Consider the following 22,652-nt stretch of genomic DNA (forward strand, 5'->3'; position numbering starts at 1 on the left):
AACCCATGGTATGGTTTGTACATTTGGATTTATACGTGGGCTTTGGAACATATTGTGAACCTCCTACTTATAGTATTATTAAAAATCATTAGATAAAAGGTATAATGCCGACAACTTGATGAATGCGATGCATGTGAAACACCACAATAAAGCTACTCCAGTGTTGCACATGTGTCTTATTTGTTACTATGAATATATAGGAATATGAGGTCAATTTATAAGGTGCGGAGAATCATCCATCAAACAAGGTAGTGTTGGTGTCTGGTACAGCTCTCACTATGGTAGCCCTTAACAACCTAACAACACTACATGTAAACAAAAATGAATGATCACAACTTATCCGATTCTTATATATTTTGATTTATATATATTTGTTTTATAAATGTGTATACGTTAATTTAGTAATGATATTTATATACATACATTAATACAATTACATAATTTACATTATTTGCTAAAATAATAGCTTTTATTAAAACAATTAAACAACAACAATATCTAAACCAAGGTCTGATGCAACCGGACTCTGAAGATGCTGGCTTACCATCTAAGATAACCATGGTGGTAAGTCTCTTCAGGTGGCAATGTGATTGCTGGATGCGCTGTTGCTGAGAATAATCTTTTGTGCTGTATATATTGTAAATGATTGCAATTGTAAAAAAGAGTGAATTAATATCTCAAAATTGGCTGATCAGCACTGTTTTATGTATCAAATAAACTTCCCTGCGTGTGAGGTTGGTTTTATTTTTTTAGTCATCTTAAGGACATACTAAAGGAGCACTGTAGTAGGTCTACTGGCCCATACTAGGCAGGTCTTTCTCGAACACATCCCTTCTCACATAAATTTGTCACTCGGCAGAATGTTCCAGTCCTCAACTGTTCTATTCGAGTAGTTGAGAATGAGCTTGATTTTGTTAAATAAATCATGGTTGGCCGTGTCATATGCATTTTTAAGTCAAGGATATTAACCCTATTTCAGAGACAGTCTCTAGATATATTTGCAACAACTGTGTTGAATTCAGCACCATGAAGCTTATGCTAGCACAATAAAACTCCACCTCCTTCTACCACTTTGAAAATACACTATATAATATTGGCTTACCAACCTGTTTGGATATTAAAACCATTAGATGTCCATTATGGCACAGTACAGTGCAATCTCAATTCCAGTTTTATGTTAACACAAAGTGAAACCTCAATTTAATGGACTAATAGAGGGAAGAGGTTGTCCTTTAATGCTAAGTGTCCGTTAAATCTGAAGTACGACATTGTTTTTCTTTGACTATAGCAATAGTGGACAATTCTGAAAACAATGGAGAATGGGGTTTGTCCTTTAAATCCAAAATTTGTTAAATTGATGTCCATTAAATTCATGTTTAGCTGTAGTTGTTTCACTTTCCTCTTTGTTTATGGAAGTATTTACAGTATCACTGTATGTGGAGCTTTGACTCTGTCTTAATTAAACTAAAATCATTGAGGACCATGATTAGATACTGTTTACTGAATATTTCATATCTTTTACCTGTGGCTATATGTCTAACCATAATTTGTCCCTCTCATACATTAGATTAGCTTTGACTATAGATTTTATTATGTAATATATTAGGGCTTATGGCATTTTTCCTACAGAATTTTTGAATGTTTAGCTTAGGACCCAACCTTCAGTTTAACATCTTTATTAACTACAGCATATTAACTGATATTTTACTAAACATCAAAATTATAACTTATTATAAACAATAGTCTTAATACCTAGTCTTAGATGCAGTACAGTATTATGAAATGACCCACCAAAACCCACCATATCTAACCAGTCTAACCAGTCTAACCTCATGGCTAGTGCATTTAATTTGAACTAACTTCTTCATGCTTTAACCTAAAATATTTATCATATTACATTAAACCTGTAAATAAAATTAAGGCATAGTAGATAAATTAATTGTAAAACATACTTCCTGGAATGTAGGCGGGAGAGATACATGATTATATACACCTGGAAAATCCTAGAGGGACTAGTACCAAACTTGCACACGAAAATCACTCTCTACAAAAGCAAAAGACTCGGCAGATGATGCAACATCCCCCCAATGAAAAGCAGAGGTGTCACTAGCACGTTAAGAGACAACACAATAAGTGTCAGGGGCCCAAGACTGTTCAACTGCCTCCCAGCACTCGTAAGGGGGATTACCAATAGGCCCCAGGCTGTCTTCAAGCAGGCACTGGACAAGCATCTAAAGTTGGTACCTGACCAGCCGGGCTGTGGCTCGTACATTGGATTGCATGCAGCCAGCAGTAACAGCCTGGTTGATCAGGCCCTGATCCACCATGAGGCCTGGTCACAGACCAGGCTGCGGAGGTGTTGACCCCCAGAACTCTCTCCAGGTAAACTCCAGGTACCAAAATACTGTGCTTGATGCTGTATTAACCCTTTCAGGGTCCACAGGCCCTCTCAGAGACTTGTTCTCAAGGTCCCCCAAATTTAAAAAAAAAAAAAATTATTTTTTCTTATGAAAAGATAGAGAATCTTTTCCCGATCATAATGGCCCCAAAAGTATGAAATTTGATGGAAAACTTATGGAATTATGCTCTCGCAAAGTTAGTGGTCTTGACGATGTTTATGCATCGGCGATTTTGCCCACTTTGAGCCCAATTTTCAGCCAATTCCAATGTACTAGTCGACAAAAATCATAACTATTTCGCTAGAACTCAGTTTGTTCTATCGAGTGAGTACAAGAAACCACCAATTTACCGATTTCAACTATCCAGTACAGTGGTCAGAATTTAGCAATTTTGCCAATTTCACACAAATTTCAAAAGATGCCAATTTCCAAATAGGGTTCAGAATTAAGAAGAAAGACATTCCTGGCACTAAAACAACATTTCCTCTGTTCATTAGTCACGTCCCCAGGCCCCTCTTACATTTCTTTTACTTTCCACTTTGAATTTTTATTCTCATAAAAAAAATAAGATTTACTGTTATGCAGACTACTGCATTAGTGTAGAAATGGTATAAATAATATCGGCGCACTTGTGAAAGAATATTAGACTCACCAGCTGAGGTGTATTGGATGCTTAGCATGATTTGTTTACTTTTGAACTTTGGTAAAAATTGAACATTTCTGCTACTTTGAGCTCAATTTCAAAGTACTTTTCATTGTAAAACCAGTCAAAATCATCACAATTTCTGTAATATGTCTTCCATTCTATACAATGAGACCAGGAAAACTAGAATATAACAATAAATACCATACGAGAATATAGTGCAAAGTCGCTGTTTTAATCCAAAAACACGGTCAAAGTTTTCTTTCTCATTACGCACTGTGTGCTGCAGGATTTTTTTTATACTGTGCACACTGACCACATAGACCCATTCTTTCATATGTAGGCCTACCAGCTTTCACTCACTAGATTTGAAAGCACTAGAATTTATGTGTACTAGTATGTCATGGACACTGGCGAGTAAGCCGTACTAGTACGGCCAAAACTCTGAAAGGGTTAACTGTAAAGAAGAAATCAGGATTTGCAGAAATGCATAAAGAAGATATGCTTGTTTTATGACTACTAAAATGGAATTGCCTTGCCTTAAAAATACTTATAAAATCAATAGTTTTTATTTAATTTTACTGTAATTATTTTTATGAAAAATTGCGTGAATTCTTGTGCTGTACAATTGAAATATAATTTCTTTTGGTATACATCATTCTCAGTTTGCTCAGTCATGCTTATATCTGCAGAACTTAATGATCCTGATTCCTTGCTTAGGTATACTGATGTGCTATACAGTATCATGACTTGTGTTGTCCTCTTACAGGGCCGTGGTCTAGTGTGCATTATTCTCACTGCAGGTCATGCACAGAAGCTCAGTAAAGAAATTCAGGTGAGAAGTTACTCTGGTTAAATTTTCTTCCATAGAATTCAATAATTGTAATAATAATGTATTATTATGAAGTAACTAAACTAAATTTTCAATAAAGTATGTATTAACAAATTCCATTTTATAAATACAGGGTCACCTTGAACTTTCATTTTTCTTTTTGGGTCACCCTGCTTCGGTGGGATACGGCCAGTAGAAAGAAGAAGGTGCTCCTCAACTCATGATGGTTTGACTTAGGATATTTCAACTTGATGATGGTGCAGTAGCAACTACTTTGGAGATGAAACTTGAAATAATTACCCGGCATGAAGGTGGCAAGTCCGTAACCTGTATTCATTTATTTATTTTTCAATATTGGTATTTAGTTACAGTAATTATTTGTTTATTTGCTTATTCAGTGACAGTAGTTATTTATTTACTTATTTATTTAGCATATCTAACATATTGCATTCATAGTCAACTTAGGATATTTTTGACCTACGATAGACTTGTCAGAACATAACCTCATCATAAGTTAAGGAGCACCTGTATAGCAATATTGCTATGTTTATAAAATGGGAAGCACAGTGCCTGCACTCTGAAGGAGGGATGGAGATATATTGCAGTTTTTGAGCTGTAGTATTGGTAAGCTTCTGGCAAGACAAGTGATGATGAAAGTGTTTCTTCTTTTTTGGGTCACTCTGCTTCAGTGGGAAACAGGCAGTGTTACAAAAAAAATTTTTTTTACTAATATGCAATTCAATTTAGCTACTTCATTAAATTAAAATAATATGGTATTAACAGAAATGTAAAAGTTGTTTATTGTATGTAATGACTACTCTGAAATATATTTTCTACATGTTCTGTTTGCAACAGGATGATAAAAGTGGCAGATATGGCCACCTGAAGGGGGTGCCCAAAGCTCTGCTTCCATCACCTCAAGGCAAGAGGATCCTTGACCACTGGTGGGATGCAATTAATACGTAAATATACTTTGTTGATTCTCCTTTACAAGTCTTTTTCCTGTAATGTTTTAAGATAATTATTTTGCAGGCCTGTGTGAGTGTGTTAGATTAGAGTGAAGGGAGACAAGTGGTTTTTAACCCTTTGAGGGTTTTGGTCATACTAGTACGTCTTACGCGTAGGGGTTTTTGACGTACTAGTACGCATAAATTCTAGCGGCCTCAAATCTAGTGGGAGAAAGCTGTTAGGCCTTCATATGAAAGAATGGGTCTATGTGGTCAGTGTGCACAGTCTAAAAAAAATCCTGCAGCACACAGTGCATAATGAGAAAAAAAAAAACTTTGACCATTTTTTTGGAATAAATCAGCAACTTTGCAGTGTATTTTCGTATGGTATTTATTGTTGTATTCTAGTTTTCTTGGTCTCATTTTATAGAATGGAAGACATATTACAGAAATTGAGATGATTTTGACTGGTTTTACAATGAAAGGTGCCTTGAAATTGAGCTCAAAGTAGCAGAAATGTTCGATTTTTACCAAACTTCAAAAGTAAACAAATCGTGCCAAGCGTGCAATACACGTCAACTGGTGAGTCTAATATTCTTTCACAAGTGCACCAATAATATTTATACCATTTTTTACACTAATGCAGAAGTCTGCATAACAGTAAATCTTATATTTTTTGTGAGAATAAAAATTCAAAGTGGAAAGCAAAAGAATATAAGAGGGGCCTTGAGACGTGACTAATGACTAGAGGAAATGTCATTTTAGTGCCAGGAATGTCTTTCTTGTTTATTCTGGACCCTATTCGGAAATTGGCATCTTTTGAAATTTGTGTGAAATTGGCAAAATTGCTAAATTCTGACCACTGTACTGGATAGTTGAATTTCATAAATGGGTGGTTTCTTGCACCCATTCGATAGAAAAAATGGAGTTCTAGCGAAATATTCATGTTTTTTGTCGGTACAGTGAAATTGGCTGAAAATGGGGCTCAAAGTGGGCAAAATCGCCGATGCGTAAACATCGCCGAGACCGCTAACTTTGTGAGAGCATAATTCCGTAAGTTTTCTATCAAATTTCAAACTTTTGGTGTCTTTATGATCGGGAAAAGATTCTCTATCTTTTCATAAGAGAAAATAATTTTTTTTTTTTAATTAAATTTGGCCAACCCTGAGAACGAGTTTCGGAGAGGGCCTGTCGACCCTCAAAGGGTTAATGGAGCGTGAGCAAGGTAACATTTATGGAGGGATTCAGGGAAACCAGGTAGCCGGACTTGAATCCTGGAGGTGGGAAAGGCAATCCCTGCACTCTGAAGGAAGGGTGGGGATGTTGCAGTCAGAGGATAATCTGAATTGTGATGTCAGCACACTTTTGGCAAGAAAGCAGTTGAATGAATGATAATGAATACAGCCTCTCCTCACTTAGCAACGTACTTGTTTACTGACGACTCGGACTTACGATGGGCTCTCTGACTAGTGTGCATACCTAAAATAATGTACATTAGAGCTGATTCCCTCTGTTCTCTTTAATACAATATACAGTACATTACTGTATAAACATTTAAAAATATACCAGAAATGTTATAAATGGTGCAAAAGTGACATTAAAGCAATATCAAAGATGGTTGACACAAATCCACTGCCATTATAGTATGCACCTCACTTAGCAACGAATTTGTTTACCGATGTGGTCTTAGGAACTGAACTTCGTCATTAAGTGAGGAGAGGCTGTATTATGTTTTTTGGGCCACCTGCCTTTGCAAAGGAATGGCCATTGAGGTAAAAAATGTTTAATGCTATTGCCAGTACAGCAAAGCAAGTAATAAATATAATGGTCCAGGATGTATCAAAATATCATGTAAGTTTGATCTTAGGTTTGTGGGTTAGATGTGTATGGATTAAACAATACTTTCAACATTATTAGGCATGCTGCTTGGTATTAAGCAAGTAGTGTACCCTGCTTTTCTTGAGCATTTATTTGCTAGTCTCTCTTGTCTTCTTAAGTTTCCTTATTACTGTCTTTACTAGTAGAAATGTTGCTGTAAATACATGATGCTTTTATAACATATATTATTTAGCATAAATGTACTTATTTTATGTTAGAAATACTGTAGATATTTATTTAAAAAACAGTAAGATATTATTATTTTCTGTAAAGTTAGATATGATTATTTCTGGTTTCAAGACAACACAGTTGCTAGCATTTATGATACTGTATATAATTTTCCTTAATAAGGGTTTTCCTTCTAACACTTACTGTGAAGAGGCTTGAGTAATAAGTTTCATAATTTAGTTTTCTTTAAAAATTTTGCAGTTTGGATCATGTGTGGGATTTCTTAAAGTACTATAAATGAACAGGTTTCTTGGCTACATATTCTGATGAGGTTTATTCAGATGTTAAGCTGTATTCATAAAGCTATCCATGAACCTATAATTTATGTGTAATTTGTTCATATCATGCATCATACAGTATTACTTGCAGTAGTTTTGAACAACTATTAATGCAATGTGTATCTTGTGACAGGCGTCAGCTTTTCAGTAATGTATTCCTGGTCACCAATGCAGACAAGTACAAATATTTTGAACGTTGGGCAACCGCCTCAGAGTTTCCTGTAGAAAACATAATAAATGATGGATCTACCACTGAAGCTAATAGCATTGGTGCGGTTGCAGATTTTGAACTTACTCTTCGAGTCAAGAATCTTTGGGAATACGATATTCTTGTCATTGCTGGTGATATGCTCTTCCAGGTAATTATCATATATGCTAATGTTAAAGGAATCTGAATATTGCTGGGGCTGTGGAGTGTGTGAAGATAGGCACTGACCAAAATTTACATATTGTTGTTCTGAGTTGCTTTTATAGCTTTATTTTGCAGCCATACCTATACAGTGGAACCTTGGTTTTCATCATTAATTTGTTCCAGAAAGCCTGACGAAAACAGAATTCGATGAAAACTGAAGCAATATTTCCCATAAGAAATAATGTAAATCCAATTAATCCGTTCTAGACACCCAAAAGTATTAACAAAAAATACATTTTATAGAGAATAACTATAACTATAGTTTTACATACAGAAAACAATGAGAAATAAATACAGTGGAACCTCTACTTGCGAGTGTGTCCACGTGTGAGTTTTTCCAAATACGAGCAGTCGATGGGTCAATTTTTTGCTTCCATACGCGAGCAAAATTTCCACAAGCGAGCAGACCTCAAGGCAGGTTCCTTGACACTGGTGAGGGGCTCTTGCTCTTGGGAATTGTATCTCATTTGTTTGTTGGACTATCTTATTGAAACTTGGGCAATGTATGACGGAAAGATGCTTCTTAACGTACACAAAAATGAAAGAAATCTAAGCATAAATAATGGAGTTCACTTCTCAGCAATTAGCCACCCCTTAGTGGTAATTTCGAATGGTTTTTATGGTTGTATTCTCGTTTTTTTGGTCTCATTTGATAGAATGGAAGATATATTACAGAAATAGATATGATTTTGATTGCTTTCACGATGAAAAGTACCTTGAAATAGAGCTCAACGTAGGAGAAATGATCCATTGCTTGTCTGTTTCAGTGTAAACAAATGACGTCACTGTCCATTCCAATATGCAGTCGTGAATGGGTTGACATATTTATACAATTATTGCAATAAGGAATAACAGTAAATCTTATATTTTTTGTGTGAATAAAAATTACAAATAATTTACATAATAATAATAATAATAATAACGATTATAATAATAATAATAATAATAATAATAATAATAATATGTATAATAATAATATGAATAATAACAATATGTATAATAATAATAATAATAATAATAATAATAATAATAATAATAATAATAATAATAATAATAATAATAATAATAATATGGGGTAGGTTTAAAAATGTAGTGTTAGAGTGCTCAGCAGAAGTTTGTGGTTACAGGAAAGTGGGTGCAGGAGGGAAGAGGAGCGATTGGTGGAATGATGATGTAAAGAGAGTAGTAAGGGAGAAAAAGTTAGCATATGAGAAGTTTTTACAAAGTAGAAGTGATGCAAGGAGGGAAGAGTATATGGAGAAAAAGAGAGAAGTTAAGAGAGTGGTGAAGCAATGTAAAAAGAGAGCAAATGAGAGAGTGGGTGAGATGTTATCAACAAATTTTGTTGAAAATAAGAAAAAGTTTTGGAGTGAGATTAACAAGTTAAGAAAGCCTAGAGAACAAATGGATTTGTCAGTTAAAAATAGGAGAGGAGAGTTATTAAATGGAGAGTTAGAGGTATTGGGAAGATGGAAGGAATATTTTGAGGAATTGTTAAATGTTGATGAAGATAGGGAAGCTGTGATTTCGTGTATAGGGCAAGGAGGAATAACATCTTGTAGGAGTGAGGAAGAGCCAGTTGTGAGTGTGGGGGAAGTTCGTGAGGCAGTAGGTAAAATGAAAGGGGGTAAGGCAGCCGGGATTGATGGGATAAAGATAGAAATGTTAAAAGCAGGTGGGGATATAGTTTTGGAGTGGTTGGTGCAATTATTTAATAAATGTATGGAAGAGGGTAAGGTACCTAGGGATTGGCAGAGAGCATGCATAGTTCCTTTGTATAAAGGCAAAGGGGATAAAAGAGAGTGCAAAAATTATAGGGGGATAAGTCTGTTGAGTGTACCTGGTAAAGTGTATGGTAGAGTTATAATTGAAAGAATTAAGAGTAAGACGGAGAATAGGATAGCAGATGAACAAGGAGGCTTTAGGAAAGGTAGGGGGTGTGTGGACCAGGTGTTTACAGTGAAACATATAAGTGAACAGTATTTGGATAAGGCTAAAGAGGTGTTTGTGGCATTTATGGATTTGGAAAAGGCGTATGACAGGGTGGATAGGGGGGCAATGTGGCAGATGTTGCAAGTGTATGGTGTAGGAGGTAGGTTACTGAAAGCAGTGAAGAGTTTTTACGAGGATAGTGAGGCTCAAGTTAGAGTATGTAGGAAAGAGGGAAATTTTTTCCCAGTAAAAGTAGGCCTTAGACAAGGATGTGTGATGTCACCGTGGTTGTTTAATATATTTATAGATGGGGTTGTAAGAGAAGTAAATGCGAGGGTCTTGGCAAGAGGCGTGGAGTTAAAAGATAAAGAATCACACACAAAGTGGGAGTTGTCACAGCTGCTCTTTGCTGATGACACTGTGCTCTTGGGAGATTCTGAAGAGAAGTTGCAGAGATTGGTGGATGAATTTGGTAGGGTGTGCAAAAGAAGGAAATTAAAGGTGAATACAGGAAAGAGTAAGGTTATGAGGATAACAAAAAGATTAGGTGATGAAAGATTGAATATCAGATTGGAGGGAGAGAGTATGGAGGAGGTGAACGTATTCAGATATTTGGGAGTGGACGTGTCAGCGGATGGGTCTATGAAAGATGAGGTGAATCATAGAATTGATGAGGGAAAAAGAGTGAGTGGTGCACTTAGGAGTCTGTGGAGACAAAGAACTTTGTCCTTGGAGGCAAAGAGGGGAATGTATGAGAGTATAGTTTTACCAACGCTCTTATATGGGTGTGAAGCGTGGGTGATGAATGTTGCAGCGAGGAGAAGGCTGGAGGCAGTGGAGATGTCATGTCTGAGGGCAATGTGTGGTGTGAATATAATGCAGAGAATTCGTAGTTTGGAAGTTAGGAGGAGGTGCGGGATTACCAAAACTGTTGTCCAGAGGGCTGAGGAAGGGTTGTTGAGGTGGTTCGGACATGTAGAGAGAATGGAGCGAAACAGAATGACTTCAAGAGTGTATCAGTCTGTAGTGGAAGGAAGGCGGGGTAGGGGTCGGCCTAGGAAGGGTTGGAGGGAGGGGGTAAAGGAGGTTTTGTGTGCGAGGGGCTTGGACTTCCAGCAGGCATGCGTGAGCGTGTTTGATAGGAGTGAATGGAGACAAATGGTTTTTAATACTTGACGTGCTGTTGGAGTGTGAGCAAAGTAACATTTATGAAGGGATTCAGGGAAACCGGCAGGCCGGACTTGAGTCCTGGAGATGGGAAGTACAGTGCCTGCACTCTGAAGGAGGGGTGTTAATGTTGCAGTTTAAAAACTGTAGTGTAAAGCACCCTTCTGGCAAGACAGTGATGGAGTGAATGATGGTGAAAGTTTTTCTTTTTCGGGCCACCCTGCCTTGGTGGGAATCGGCCGGTGTGATAATATATATATAATAATAATAATAATAATAATAATAATAGTATAATACAATAATAATAATAATAATAATAATAATAATAATATGTATAATAATAATACATATGTACTACATATAATAATTGTAATAATAGACGGCTTCAAAAGGTCGTCACTAGATGGCAGTGTTTACCACAACAAAGAGGGAGCGGTTGTGGCCGCCTCCACCTGTTACATAATGACATATTTTATTCATTCTAGAGTATATATCGTGTTTCTATGTTATTTATATTGTCTGTTATGTCATATTAGATGAACTGTGATATATAAATAAGCCGTATAGATGATATTAGCGAAATTATTCATGAAGTATTTTTGTCGGTCTCCAGACAAACTCTTGTCCACCGCCGACACCGCCCATACCACTACATGAATGACATATTTTATTCATTCTAGAGTATATATCATGTTTCTATGTTATTCATATTGTTTGTTATGTCATACTAGATGAACTGTGATAGATAAATAAGCCGTATAGATGATATTAGCGAAATTATTCTTGAAGAATTTTGCCCGGTGTCCAGACAAACTCTCGTCCACCACCGACACCATCCATACCACTACATGAATGACATATTTTATTCATTTTAGAGTTTATATTAGGTTTCTATGTTATTTATATTGTTTATTATGTCATATTTGATGAAGTGAGATAGATAAATAAGCCGTAGAGTTGATATTAGTGAAATTATTGAAGTACAGAATTCCGCTGGAACGGATTAATTGCATTTCAATTAATTTAAATGAGGAAAATTGACTCTGCAAACGAGCAAATCCAGTTGCGAGCAAGGTCATGGAATGGATTAAACTTGCAAGTAGAGGTTCCACTGTATAAAGGACTAATGAAATGGATAAATGAACATTTAACATCACTTTTACCTTTACTGAAGACTTGTAGGCATATGGAAGACGGCAAGGAGGAGAGAAGGAGGAGAGGTTATCTCTACCACCCTCTACCACCATCACAACCACTACCACCCTCTACCACCATCACTACCACCCTCTACCACCATCACTACCACCCTCTATCACCACCCTCTACCACCATCACAACCACTACCACCCTCTACCACCATCACTACCACTCTGATGGATCTAAACAGGAGTCTTCTGGCAGGGCTGCATCTGCTCTTGTTGCCACCTCCCTATTTAAGAACGATAATAAAATTGTTGAGTTAGGCATAAGAATTAACAACTGGGTGTCTACACTGCAAACTGAATTGTTTGCAATCCTAATGGCACTAAAGCTAACCTATGACACTGAGCTTGACTCTATCATTACTGATTCTGTGTCATCACTGAAGGCTCTTGACTCATATAATGACTCCAACAACATGCTCATTGGAGAAGCCAGGTATAGATACTCAAAAATCAGGGACAAAGGAATTAATGTACAATTGCTCTGGATCCCATCATGCATTGGATTACTCCTTCATGATAAGGTTGATATATTAGCCAAGAAGAGTACCCAGAAGGAGAATGTAGAATATAACTTTGGTATATCTGTGTTTAGCATTAAGAATAATATTAGGAGAAAAGTGAATAATGAAAATGATTGTTATAGGAATGCAGTTAGAAGCCTGAGTAGGTCTATAACCCACTATAACATGAACGTAGATAAGTATGTTTATGGAGCAACTTGCAATGTGAACAGACTGACTGATGTTGTAGTGGCCAGGCTTAGGCTTGGTTCAAGTACTTCTGGCAGTTTGGGAGACACACAGATGATGATCAAACTAAATGCAAATTATGTGATCAGGCATATGGTCACTGTCTTGAACACTATGTGCTCAATTGTCCACTTATTGAGGAATACATAGACAGACAGTATAATAACCTATGTGACATGTCAAGATATCTTATTAATGAAAATAAGATACTAGATATACTAAGCAAATTTCCTAAATTTGCATGTAACAGATAAGGGAACTTTAGATATGTAGATAAAAACCCGTATGTACACCTGTTAACCCTTTTGGGGCCTAGTTCCTAGGCCTTTTGTGTATCCATATGCTGTTAGGCTACCATCCACAGGATGGATATGGGGTGCACAATAAACTAGCCACTTCGGTGGCAAAATCTAATCTAATCTACAACCCTCTACCACCATCACAACCACTACCACCCACTACCACCATCACTACCACCCTCTACTACCATCACTACCACCCTCTACCACCATCACTACCACCCTCTACCACAGTCACTACCACCCTGTACCACCATCACAAGCACTATCACCCTCTACCACCATCACAACCACTATCACCCTTTACCACCATCACAACCACTACCACCCTCTACCACCATCATTACCACCCTTTACCACCATCACTATCACCCTCTACCACCATCACTACCACCCTCTACCACCATCACTATCACCCTCTACCACCATCACTACCACCCTCTACCACCATCACTACCACCATCACTACCACCCTCTACTGACGAGAAACAAAACCAGATTGACTCAGAACGCGTGGGATGCTTTGTGTGGACACGAGGGGACATGTTCGGTATGGCGGACCACTGTCAACTCGATGAAAACTGAGGTGACGAATGAAAACTGGGACAAAATTTTGATGAAAAAAGTTGTCGAAAACCAAATTTGATGAAAACCAGGGCAAACGAAAACCGAGGTTCCACTGTACTATGAGTGACACTCACCCCAAACTCATGATGTTGGTGATACTTACTCTCTACTCATCATATAGTAGGTAATCACTCTATACCCATCATCTGAGTAGTAGTCAGAAGATAACAGAGACATACCTGGAGTATACCTGGAGAGAGTTCTGGGGGTCAATGCCCCCCTGGCTCAGTCTGTGACCAGGCCTCATGGTGGATCAGGGCCTGATCAACCAGGCTGTTACTGCTGGCCATACGTAATCCAACGTATGAACCACAGCCCGGCTGGTAAGGTACCGACTTTAGGTGCCTGTCCAGTGCCTGCTTGAAGACAGCCAGGGGTCTGTTGGTAAAATCCCTGATGTATGCGGGGAGGCAGTTGAACAGTCTTGGGCCCCTGACATTTAGTGTGTTGTCTCTTATTGTGCTAGTGACACCCCTGCTTTTCACTGGGGGGATGTTGCGCCATCTGCTGAGTCTTTTGCTTTCATAGGGAGTGATTTTCATATGCAAGTTTGGTACTAGTCTCTCTAGGATTTTCCAGGTGTATATAATCATGTATCTCTCCCTCTTGCATTCTAGGGAGTACAGGTTTAGGAACTTCAAGTATTCCTAGTAATTAAGGAGGTTTATCACAGTTATGCATGCCATGAAGGTTCTCTGTATGTTTTCTAGGTCAGAGTTTCACCTGCCTTGAAAAGTGCTGTTAGTGTTCAGCAATATTCCAGCGTAGATAGAATAAGCGACCTGAAGAGTGTCATCATGGGCTTCACATCCCTGGTTTTGAAGGCTCTTATTATCCAACCTCCCATTTTTCTAGCAGATGCGATTGATACAGTGTTATGGTCTTGAAGGTGAGATACTCTGACATGATCACCCCCAGGTCTTTGACATTAGTTGTTCGTTCAGTTGTGTGGTTGGAATTTGTTTTATACTCTGATGAAGTTTTAATTTCCTCACGTTTTCCATATCGGAGTAATTGAAATTTCTCATCATTTAACTTCATATTGTTTTCTGGAGCCCATTTAAAGATTTGGCTGATGTCTGCCTGGAGTCTTGCAGTGTCTTCAATGGAGGATACTGCCATGCAAATTCAGGTGTCATCTGCAAAGGAAAACACGGCGCTGTGGCTTATATCCCTGTCTATGTCCGATATGAGGATGAGGAACAAGATAGGGGTGAGTACTGTGCCTTGTGGAACAGAGCTTTTCACTGTAGCCACCTCAGACTTTATTCTGTTGACTACTACTCTTTGTGTTCTATTTGTTAGGAAATTATAGATCCATCTGCCGACTTTTTTTGTTATTCCTTTATCACACATTTTGTGCGCTATTACACCATGGTCACACTTGTCAAAGGCTTTTGCAAAGTCTGTATATTCTGTTTGTCTTCTAGAACATCCAGGACCTTGTTGTAGTGATCCAATAGTTGGGACAGACAGGAGCGACCTGCTCTAAACCCATGCTGCCCTGGGTTGTGTAACTGATGGGTATCTAGAAGGGTGGTGATCTTGCTTCTTAGAACCATTTCAAAGATTTTTATGATATGGGATGTTAGCACTATTGGTCTGTAGTTCTTTGCTATTGCTTTACTGCCCCCTTTGTGGAGTGGGGCTATGTCTGTTGTTTTTAGTAACTGTGGGATGACCCCAGTGTCCATGTTCCCTCTCCACAGGATGTTAAAAGCACGTGATGGGGCCTCTTGCAGCTCTTGTTGAAAAGGAGTTTCATGAGTCTGGGGCCTGGGGCAGAGTGCAGTGGCATGTCATTTATCGCCTTTTCGAAGTCATTTGGCATCAGGATAATATCAGACAGGTTTGTGTCTACCAAATTCTGTCTCTCTCTCATAAAAAATTCATTTAGGTCTTCGACTCTCAGTCTGGTTTGTGGCTCGCTAAGAACTGAGTCATATTGGGACTTCAGTAGTTCACTCAGTTTTTTGCTGTCATCTGTGTAGGACCCATCCCGTGTAAGTAGGGGCCCAATACTGGATGTTGTTCTAGACTTTGATTTGACATAAGAAAAGAAATATTTTGAGTTTCTTTCAATTTCATTTATTCCTTTAACTGTAGTTCGATGTTTGCTATTTATCTGACCAATGTCTCCCTACATATTGCAGATATATTGGCCTCTTGTAGCTGCTCTGTTATTCTTTGCCTTCGCCTATATAGGGAGCGCCTTTCTTTTTCTAGTTTACATCTTCTCCTCCTTTTCCTTAAGGGATTATGCCTTGAGCATACCTCAAGTGCCAGAGAGTTAATTTGTTCTAGACATAGGGTAGGATCCATGTTGCTTAGTCTATCTTCCCAGTTTATGTCATTTAGGACTTGGTTTACCTGGTCCCACCTTATGTTTTTGTTATTGAAGTTGAATTTGGAGAAAGCTCCCTCGTGACTGATCTTATTTTATTGGTCTGGGACTCCCCGCATACATGTCTGGGTCTCTGTTATGTTGTGATCTGAGTATATTGATTTTGATATGATGACATTTTGTATCAGCTCATCATTGTTAGTGAAGATGAGGTCCAGCGTATTCTCAAACCTTGTAGGCTCTATTATTTGCTGGTCTAAGGTGAAATTGGTGCAGAGATTTAAAAGCTCGTGTGTGTGTGAGTTTTCATCTGAGTTGCCTCCTGGTGTTATCTCTGCTACAACATTATTTGCTATATTCCTCCATTTTAGGTGCCTTAGGCTGAAATCCCCCAGGAGCAGGATGTTGGGGGCAGGAGCTGGAAGATTTTCCAGACAGTGGTTAATTTTCAAAAGCTGTTACTGGAATTGTTGGGACATTGCATCCGGAGGCTTGTATACGACTCCCCGCATACATGTCTGGATCTCTGTTATGTTGTGATCTGAGTATATTGATTTTGATATGATGACATTTTGTATCAGCTCATCATTGTTAGTGAAGATGAGGTCCAGCGTATTCTCAAACCTTGTAGGCTCTATTATTTGCTGGTCTAAGGTGAAATTGGTGCAGAGATTTAAAAGCTCGTGTGTGTGTGAGTTTTCATCTGAGTTGCCTCCTGGTGTTATCTCTGCTACAACATTATTTGCTATATTCCTCCATTTTAGGTGCCTTAGGCTGAAATCACCCAGGAGCAGGATGTTGGGGGCAGGAGCTGGAAGATTTTCCAGACAGTGGTTAATTTTCAAAAGCTGTTACTGGAATTGTTGGGACATTGCATCCGGAGGCTTGTATACGACCACAATGACCAGGTTTTGGTTCTCGATCTTTACTGCTAAAACTTCAACTACATCATTTGAGGCATTTAGTAGTTCTGAGCATATAATTGACTCTGTGATATACAGGCCACCCCCGCCTTCCTTTTGCTTGTTCACTCTGTCACATCTGTATAGGTTGTAACCTGGGATCCATATGGGTCTCTGTGAAAACCGCAAACATTGCATTTGACTCTGTAAGCAGTCCACAGATGAAAGGTATTTTGTTATTCGTTGCTGGCTTTAGACCCTGTATATTTGCAAGGATGAATGACATCGTATTGGTGGTATGGGGGGGGGTCTTTTTTTCTTGGCACTAATATCTGTTGTTTTGGAGTGGAGGCCATCGACTGTGATTCCACTCCAGAAATGATTGGAGTTGGTGTACGATTTCTGTCACTTCCTGCCAGCTTTTTTTTCTTCCTTACGCTAAAAAACCTCTCTCTCTGGAGTGGCTGTGGCTACCCAGGTTTTCCCATGGTCTGGATGCTCTGTGTCTTCTTGTACCCTTTAGGTGGTGTGGGTGGTGTGCCTGGCAATATAAGTTATAGCACTGTCTTTCCTGAACTGAAGAGTGACACATTTCAGGGTGGAAAAGCTTGCAGGAAGGGAGGGTGCATTTTCCTGTTGTCATATGGGCACGGCATTTTCTGGGGTGGTCAAAGTTGCACATCCTTTCTGTTTTTCTGGATATTCCATGCCTGCAGATACCAAGTGCATAGTATTTGCAGAGACCTGGTTTCTGTTTGCCTTGGTTTTTTGTGACTCTGTTCCCTACTGGTGCATGTTTTCCTGTCTCATTTCTATCTTCAGCACTAATGCTAACAATGGAGCCTTCATCAGTTATTTCTAGAAATTTATCTTCACTATTTCTCGGGGCATCCCCTTGTTTACTATCTTCTGTGGTATTGCTAGTTTGTAACATTGGTTTTTGCATGTTCTTGTCCACACCTGTTTCCCCACTAGAGCTCCTGTACCCCTCCAGGCTGCCATCATTTATTTCTCTATTCTTACAGTTACTATCTACCAGGACAGGATTTGTACCAGGGGTGATAGCACCATCTGGCCCAGGTTTTTTATTTCCCCAACTGTTATAGAATGCTGTCGTGTTTTTTATGAAGGCCGTTTTGATGTTATCATCTATTATTATCAATGTGATTTTATTCCACAGTTCAGTCTCATTTGGGCATATCCAAAAACACTTCCCTGGTTTAATATCTCTTGTGGTTCAAATTCAAATTTATTTATTTCTTTGCAAGTAGTACATTGAGGTTATGTATTTATAATAATGGGTTGCAGTGCAAAGAGAGCCTCTATTATGCCTTGGCATTATAGGCCGACTTAATTTAATGGCTTACTGACTACTTAACACTAGAGAAATTTATCATAGTTGTACAATAGTTCTATTTATTATAAATGAATCTAATTTATATAAACCAAAGGATATACAGTGGACCCCCGGTTCGCGAAGCCATCGGTATCCGATAAATCCGGTATCCGAAGCATTATATCACAAAAAATTTGCCTCGGTTCCCGTTACAAAACCCGGTATGTGATACGATTCGTACGAAACGTGTCCATGTGTGGCCTGAACTGCCCCGTGTGTGCCAGTGTTTACAACCCAGCCAGTGTGCACGCATCTAAGGATACATTCGGTACATTCCATATTATCCATATTATCACTGTTTTTGGTGCTTGTTTTTGCAAAATAAGTCACCATGGGCCCCAAGAAAGCTTCTAGTGCCAACCCATCGAGACCAAGGGTGCTAATGACTATTGAAATGAAGAAAGAGATAATTGCAAAGTATGAAAGTGGAGTGCGTGTGTCGGAGCTGGCCAAGTTGTATAGTAAACCCCAGTCAACCATCTCTACTATAGTGAGCAGGAAAACGGCAATCAAGGAAGCTGTTCTTGCAAAAGGTTCAACTGTGATTATGAAACAGCGAGCGCAAGTGTTAGAAAATGTTGAGAGACTGTTATTGGTGTGGATAAATGAAAAACAGATAGCAGGAGATAGCATCTCTCAAGCGATCATTTGTGAAAAGGCTAGGCAGTTGCATGAGGATTTAATTAGAAAAATGCCTGCAACTAGTGGTGATATGAGTGAATTGAAGGCCAGCAAAGGTTGGTTTGAAAGATTTAAGAATCGTAGTGGCATGCATAGCATGGCATACATAGTATGATGAAAATCACCCTGACACAGCTACTGCAAGCCGTGTTGGCAATCTGTACACTGACAATGTTGTGAACCACTTTAGGAGGATGAATTAGTAAAATATTCGTAGCCCAAATCACTAACCTAATCTATGGTAAAAGTTCTGTATATGACTCCTTTCTGGTAACGTTTTGAATTTTTAGATGCGCAGCCAGAGGAAAGGGGGCTACAAGGGCCATATCCCCCCAATTGACAGAAAAAAAAAATTTAATAATAATTAAAAAATTAATAATAATTGATAATGAAAAATTTGTATTTGCATGATTACAGACAGTGATACATCCTCATTATGGCATCTCGTGAACGTGATGTTGGACGTTCTTATGCGAGTGGGTCACAGAAAAGAAAGAAGAAAATTCAAGAAGAAGAACAGAAAAAGAAAGATGTAGGAAGCTGCAGAAAGATCACAGACATGCTCACGAAAACAGTTTCTGATGTTACCAGTACAGTTGAATCTGCAGATACATCAGATCATACAGGAAGCCCTCCCTCCATTATTTCTCAGCCAGCATCTACTTCTTTTGTGTCTCCTCTCAATGTCTCAACGGACATTTCATCCACAGGATTTGTCTTGAAAGATCCTGCCTCATGGCCAAATGTAATCTCAGATTCTCTATGTAATGCTTTCATTGCAGAAAACTTCAGTCAAACTCTGAACATTGACTTTAGGAAATCAGCAAGGATTTATGATGATGGAAGTCGTCGTTGTTTAAAGTCATCTATGTTTTATAGGAAGCTTGCAAATTCAGAAACTGTGAAAAGATCATGGATGGTATACTCTGAAAGCTCAGGAAAAGTGTACTGTTCAGCATGCAAGCTATTTTCTACCAAAGAAAATACCTTCACACAGGGGTTCAATGACTGGAAAAATTCCAAGCGTTTCGAGGAACATGAAAACAGCACCACTCACAGGAGCTGCATTTTAGCCAGTGTATTTCGTGCACAGAAAAAAGGCTTATTGGATTCTCATTTGGAAAATCAAACTGAAAAAGAGCGCACTTATTGGAGAAAAGTTCTAGAAAGAGTTGTTGCTGTTGTAAAATTCTTAGCTCTAAGAGGACTTGCTTTCCGTGGAGAAAATGAGGTTTTTGGTTCGGAAAACAATGGCAATTTCCTAGGGATCATAGAACTGTTAGCACAATTCGATCCATTCTTAGCAAATCATGTGTCACGCCTTGGGAATGCAGGAAGAGGCACTGTATCTTACATGTCATCTACTATATGCAATGAATTTATTGAACTGATGACTAAGAAGGTCCTCAATAACATCATAGCAGCTATGAAAACTGCAAAATACTTTGCAATAAGTGTAGATTCAACACCAGATATTTCACATACAGATCAATTGACATTCATTGTTCGCTTTGTCGACTCCACTGGTAAGCCTGTAGAGCGCTTTATAAAATTCATTCCTCTTTCAGGCCATGATGGAGAAACAATGATGAATGTAGTACTGGATACTCTGCTTGAACATGATCTCTCTATTATGGATTGCCGTGGCCAGAGCTACGACAATGCAAGTAACATGTTGGGTAAATATAATGGATTGCAAGCCCGTATCAAGCAAATCAACCCACTTGCTGAATATGTGCCCTGCTCAGCACATTCTCTTAATCTTGTTGGGTCATGTGCTGCGGAGTGTTGTGTCGCTGCAGTTTCATTTTTTGGACTTTTACAAGCACTCTTTAATTTTTTCTCTGCTTCAACGCATCGGTGGAGTATACTCAAGTCAACCATTCATGGAGATGTCATCAAATCATTATCAACAACAAGGTGGTCAGCGCAGCATGATGCAACACATGCTTTGAAAGACAGCTTTGCTGAAATACGTTCTGCTTTGATCCAAATAGCAGAGGATGAAGACCAGACAGCAACTACAAGAAGCGAAGCAGCCAGCTTAGCATCAAAATTGGAAGATTTTGAATTGGCCTTACTCTGTGTGCTTTGGGACTGTATACTGGAACGGTTAAATGCCACGAACAAGACACTTCACAAAATTGAAATTGAAATGGCTACTTGTGCTAACCTCTATGCAGGCTTAGTGGAATTTGTAAGCTCACTTTGCAATGATGAAGCTTTTGAAATGTTTGAAGAGAAAGCTAAACTGCTGGTGAAAGACTACAGTTACCGGGCTGATCATCAGCGGTCAAGGAAGAGGAAACGCAATTTTGAAGAGCCAGACAATGAAATTGTGTTGCTACCAAGGCAGAAATGTAAGACAGCTACATACTTCGTCATTCTGGATTCACTGATTACAGAATTGGTGAAAAGAAAAGAAATCTACCAGAATCTCAATGACAAGTTTGGATTTCTGTTCAAAATTACTACTATGCCAGATGCAGAATTGAGAGAAGCTGCATTAAAGTTGCAACAACACCTTTCAGCAGATGTTCAGGACACATTTGTTGAAGAAATAGTTCATTTTTCTGGGTATATGAATCAGATTAAAGCTCCACCTGAAAAATGTGCACCCTCAGCTGCTTTGAAACATTTAAGAAATGCAGGTATCTCAGAAACCTTCCCTAATGTTGACATAGTGTATCGCCTTTACCTAACACTTCCAGCTACTAACTGTGAAGGAGAACGTTCATTTTCTGTTTTGAAAAGAGTGAAAAACCAGCTCCGTTCAACAATGAGCCAAGATAAATTGCCTTGTTGACCATTGAGTCTGATCTAACAAGAAATATTGATTTTCAGAATATAATTGATGATTTTGCCAATATGAAATCCAGAAAAAAGTTTATTTAAGTAGTGCCTGTGAATATAAACAATTCTTTACTTTCTTGAGTTTATATGATTTGATAGTCTTATGCATGATGCAATGATAACAATAATGGTCAGTGATTTATAAAGGGAATAATAGTGCTGTAGTGGTTATGCTGAATATAATAGGTACATGATGTCACTACTTAATAGCCTAATCTAGTAATACTATGCTGTCTTGAGTTTATTATCTTTAAAATGCATGATTTAACAAGATAGTTATAATGGCTGTTGGTAAATGGTTTTGGTTGTCTTGATGTACTTTCCCTATTAAATTTAATCTAAATAGCCAGAATGTATTTAACCCTTTCAGGGTCCGTCCCGTAGATCTACGGCTTTACGTTCAGGGTTTAAACCGTAGATCTACGTCATGAGCTCAGCTCACTCTGATAAACTGTGAGTGGTAAATTTGGGCCTAGATATGAGAGAATACATCTATGTGGTATGTGTGCACCACATAAAACAAATCCTGCAGCACATTGTGTATAATGAGAGAAAAAAAACTGAGACCGTGATTTTCGATTAAAACAGCGACTTTGCAGTATTTTTTCGTATGTTTTTTATAGTTGTATTTGTGATTTCTTGATCTCATTTGATAGAATGGAAGACATATCACAGAAATAGAGATAATTTTGATTGGTGTTAGCACTGGAAATGGCTTGAAACTGAGCTCAAAGTGGCGGAAATGTTAAATTTTTGCCGATGTTCAAGAGTAAACAAACGACCTCACACGTCTTATACACGCCAGCTGGTGGGTCTAATATACATTCATAAATGTGGTGATGATATTTATACAATTATTACAATATTGCATAACAGTAAA

General features: G+C 38.3%; 1 protein-coding gene across 1 annotated transcript in view; it reads left to right on the forward strand.

Annotated features, from left to right (window-relative positions):
- The first annotated feature begins 1,951 nt into the window (after window positions 1-1,951).
- Window positions 1,952-22,652, forward strand: part of LOC128696427 (uncharacterized) — a 51,809-nt gene continuing 31,108 nt past the window's right edge. The window contains exons 1-4 of the mRNA XM_070092412.1: window positions 1,952-2,382; window positions 3,812-3,877; window positions 4,730-4,836; window positions 7,339-7,564. Of these exons, the coding sequence (XP_069948513.1) occupies window positions 2,326-2,382; window positions 3,812-3,877; window positions 4,730-4,836; window positions 7,339-7,564 (456 nt within the window). The 5' untranslated portion in view covers window positions 1,952-2,325. The remainder of the gene's footprint in view (window positions 2,383-3,811; window positions 3,878-4,729; window positions 4,837-7,338; window positions 7,565-22,652) is intronic.

Source organism: Cherax quadricarinatus, chromosome 39 (assembly GCF_038502225.1).
Source record: "Cherax quadricarinatus isolate ZL_2023a chromosome 39, ASM3850222v1, whole genome shotgun sequence".
Classification (NCBI taxonomy): domain Eukaryota; kingdom Metazoa; phylum Arthropoda; class Malacostraca; order Decapoda; family Parastacidae; genus Cherax; species Cherax quadricarinatus.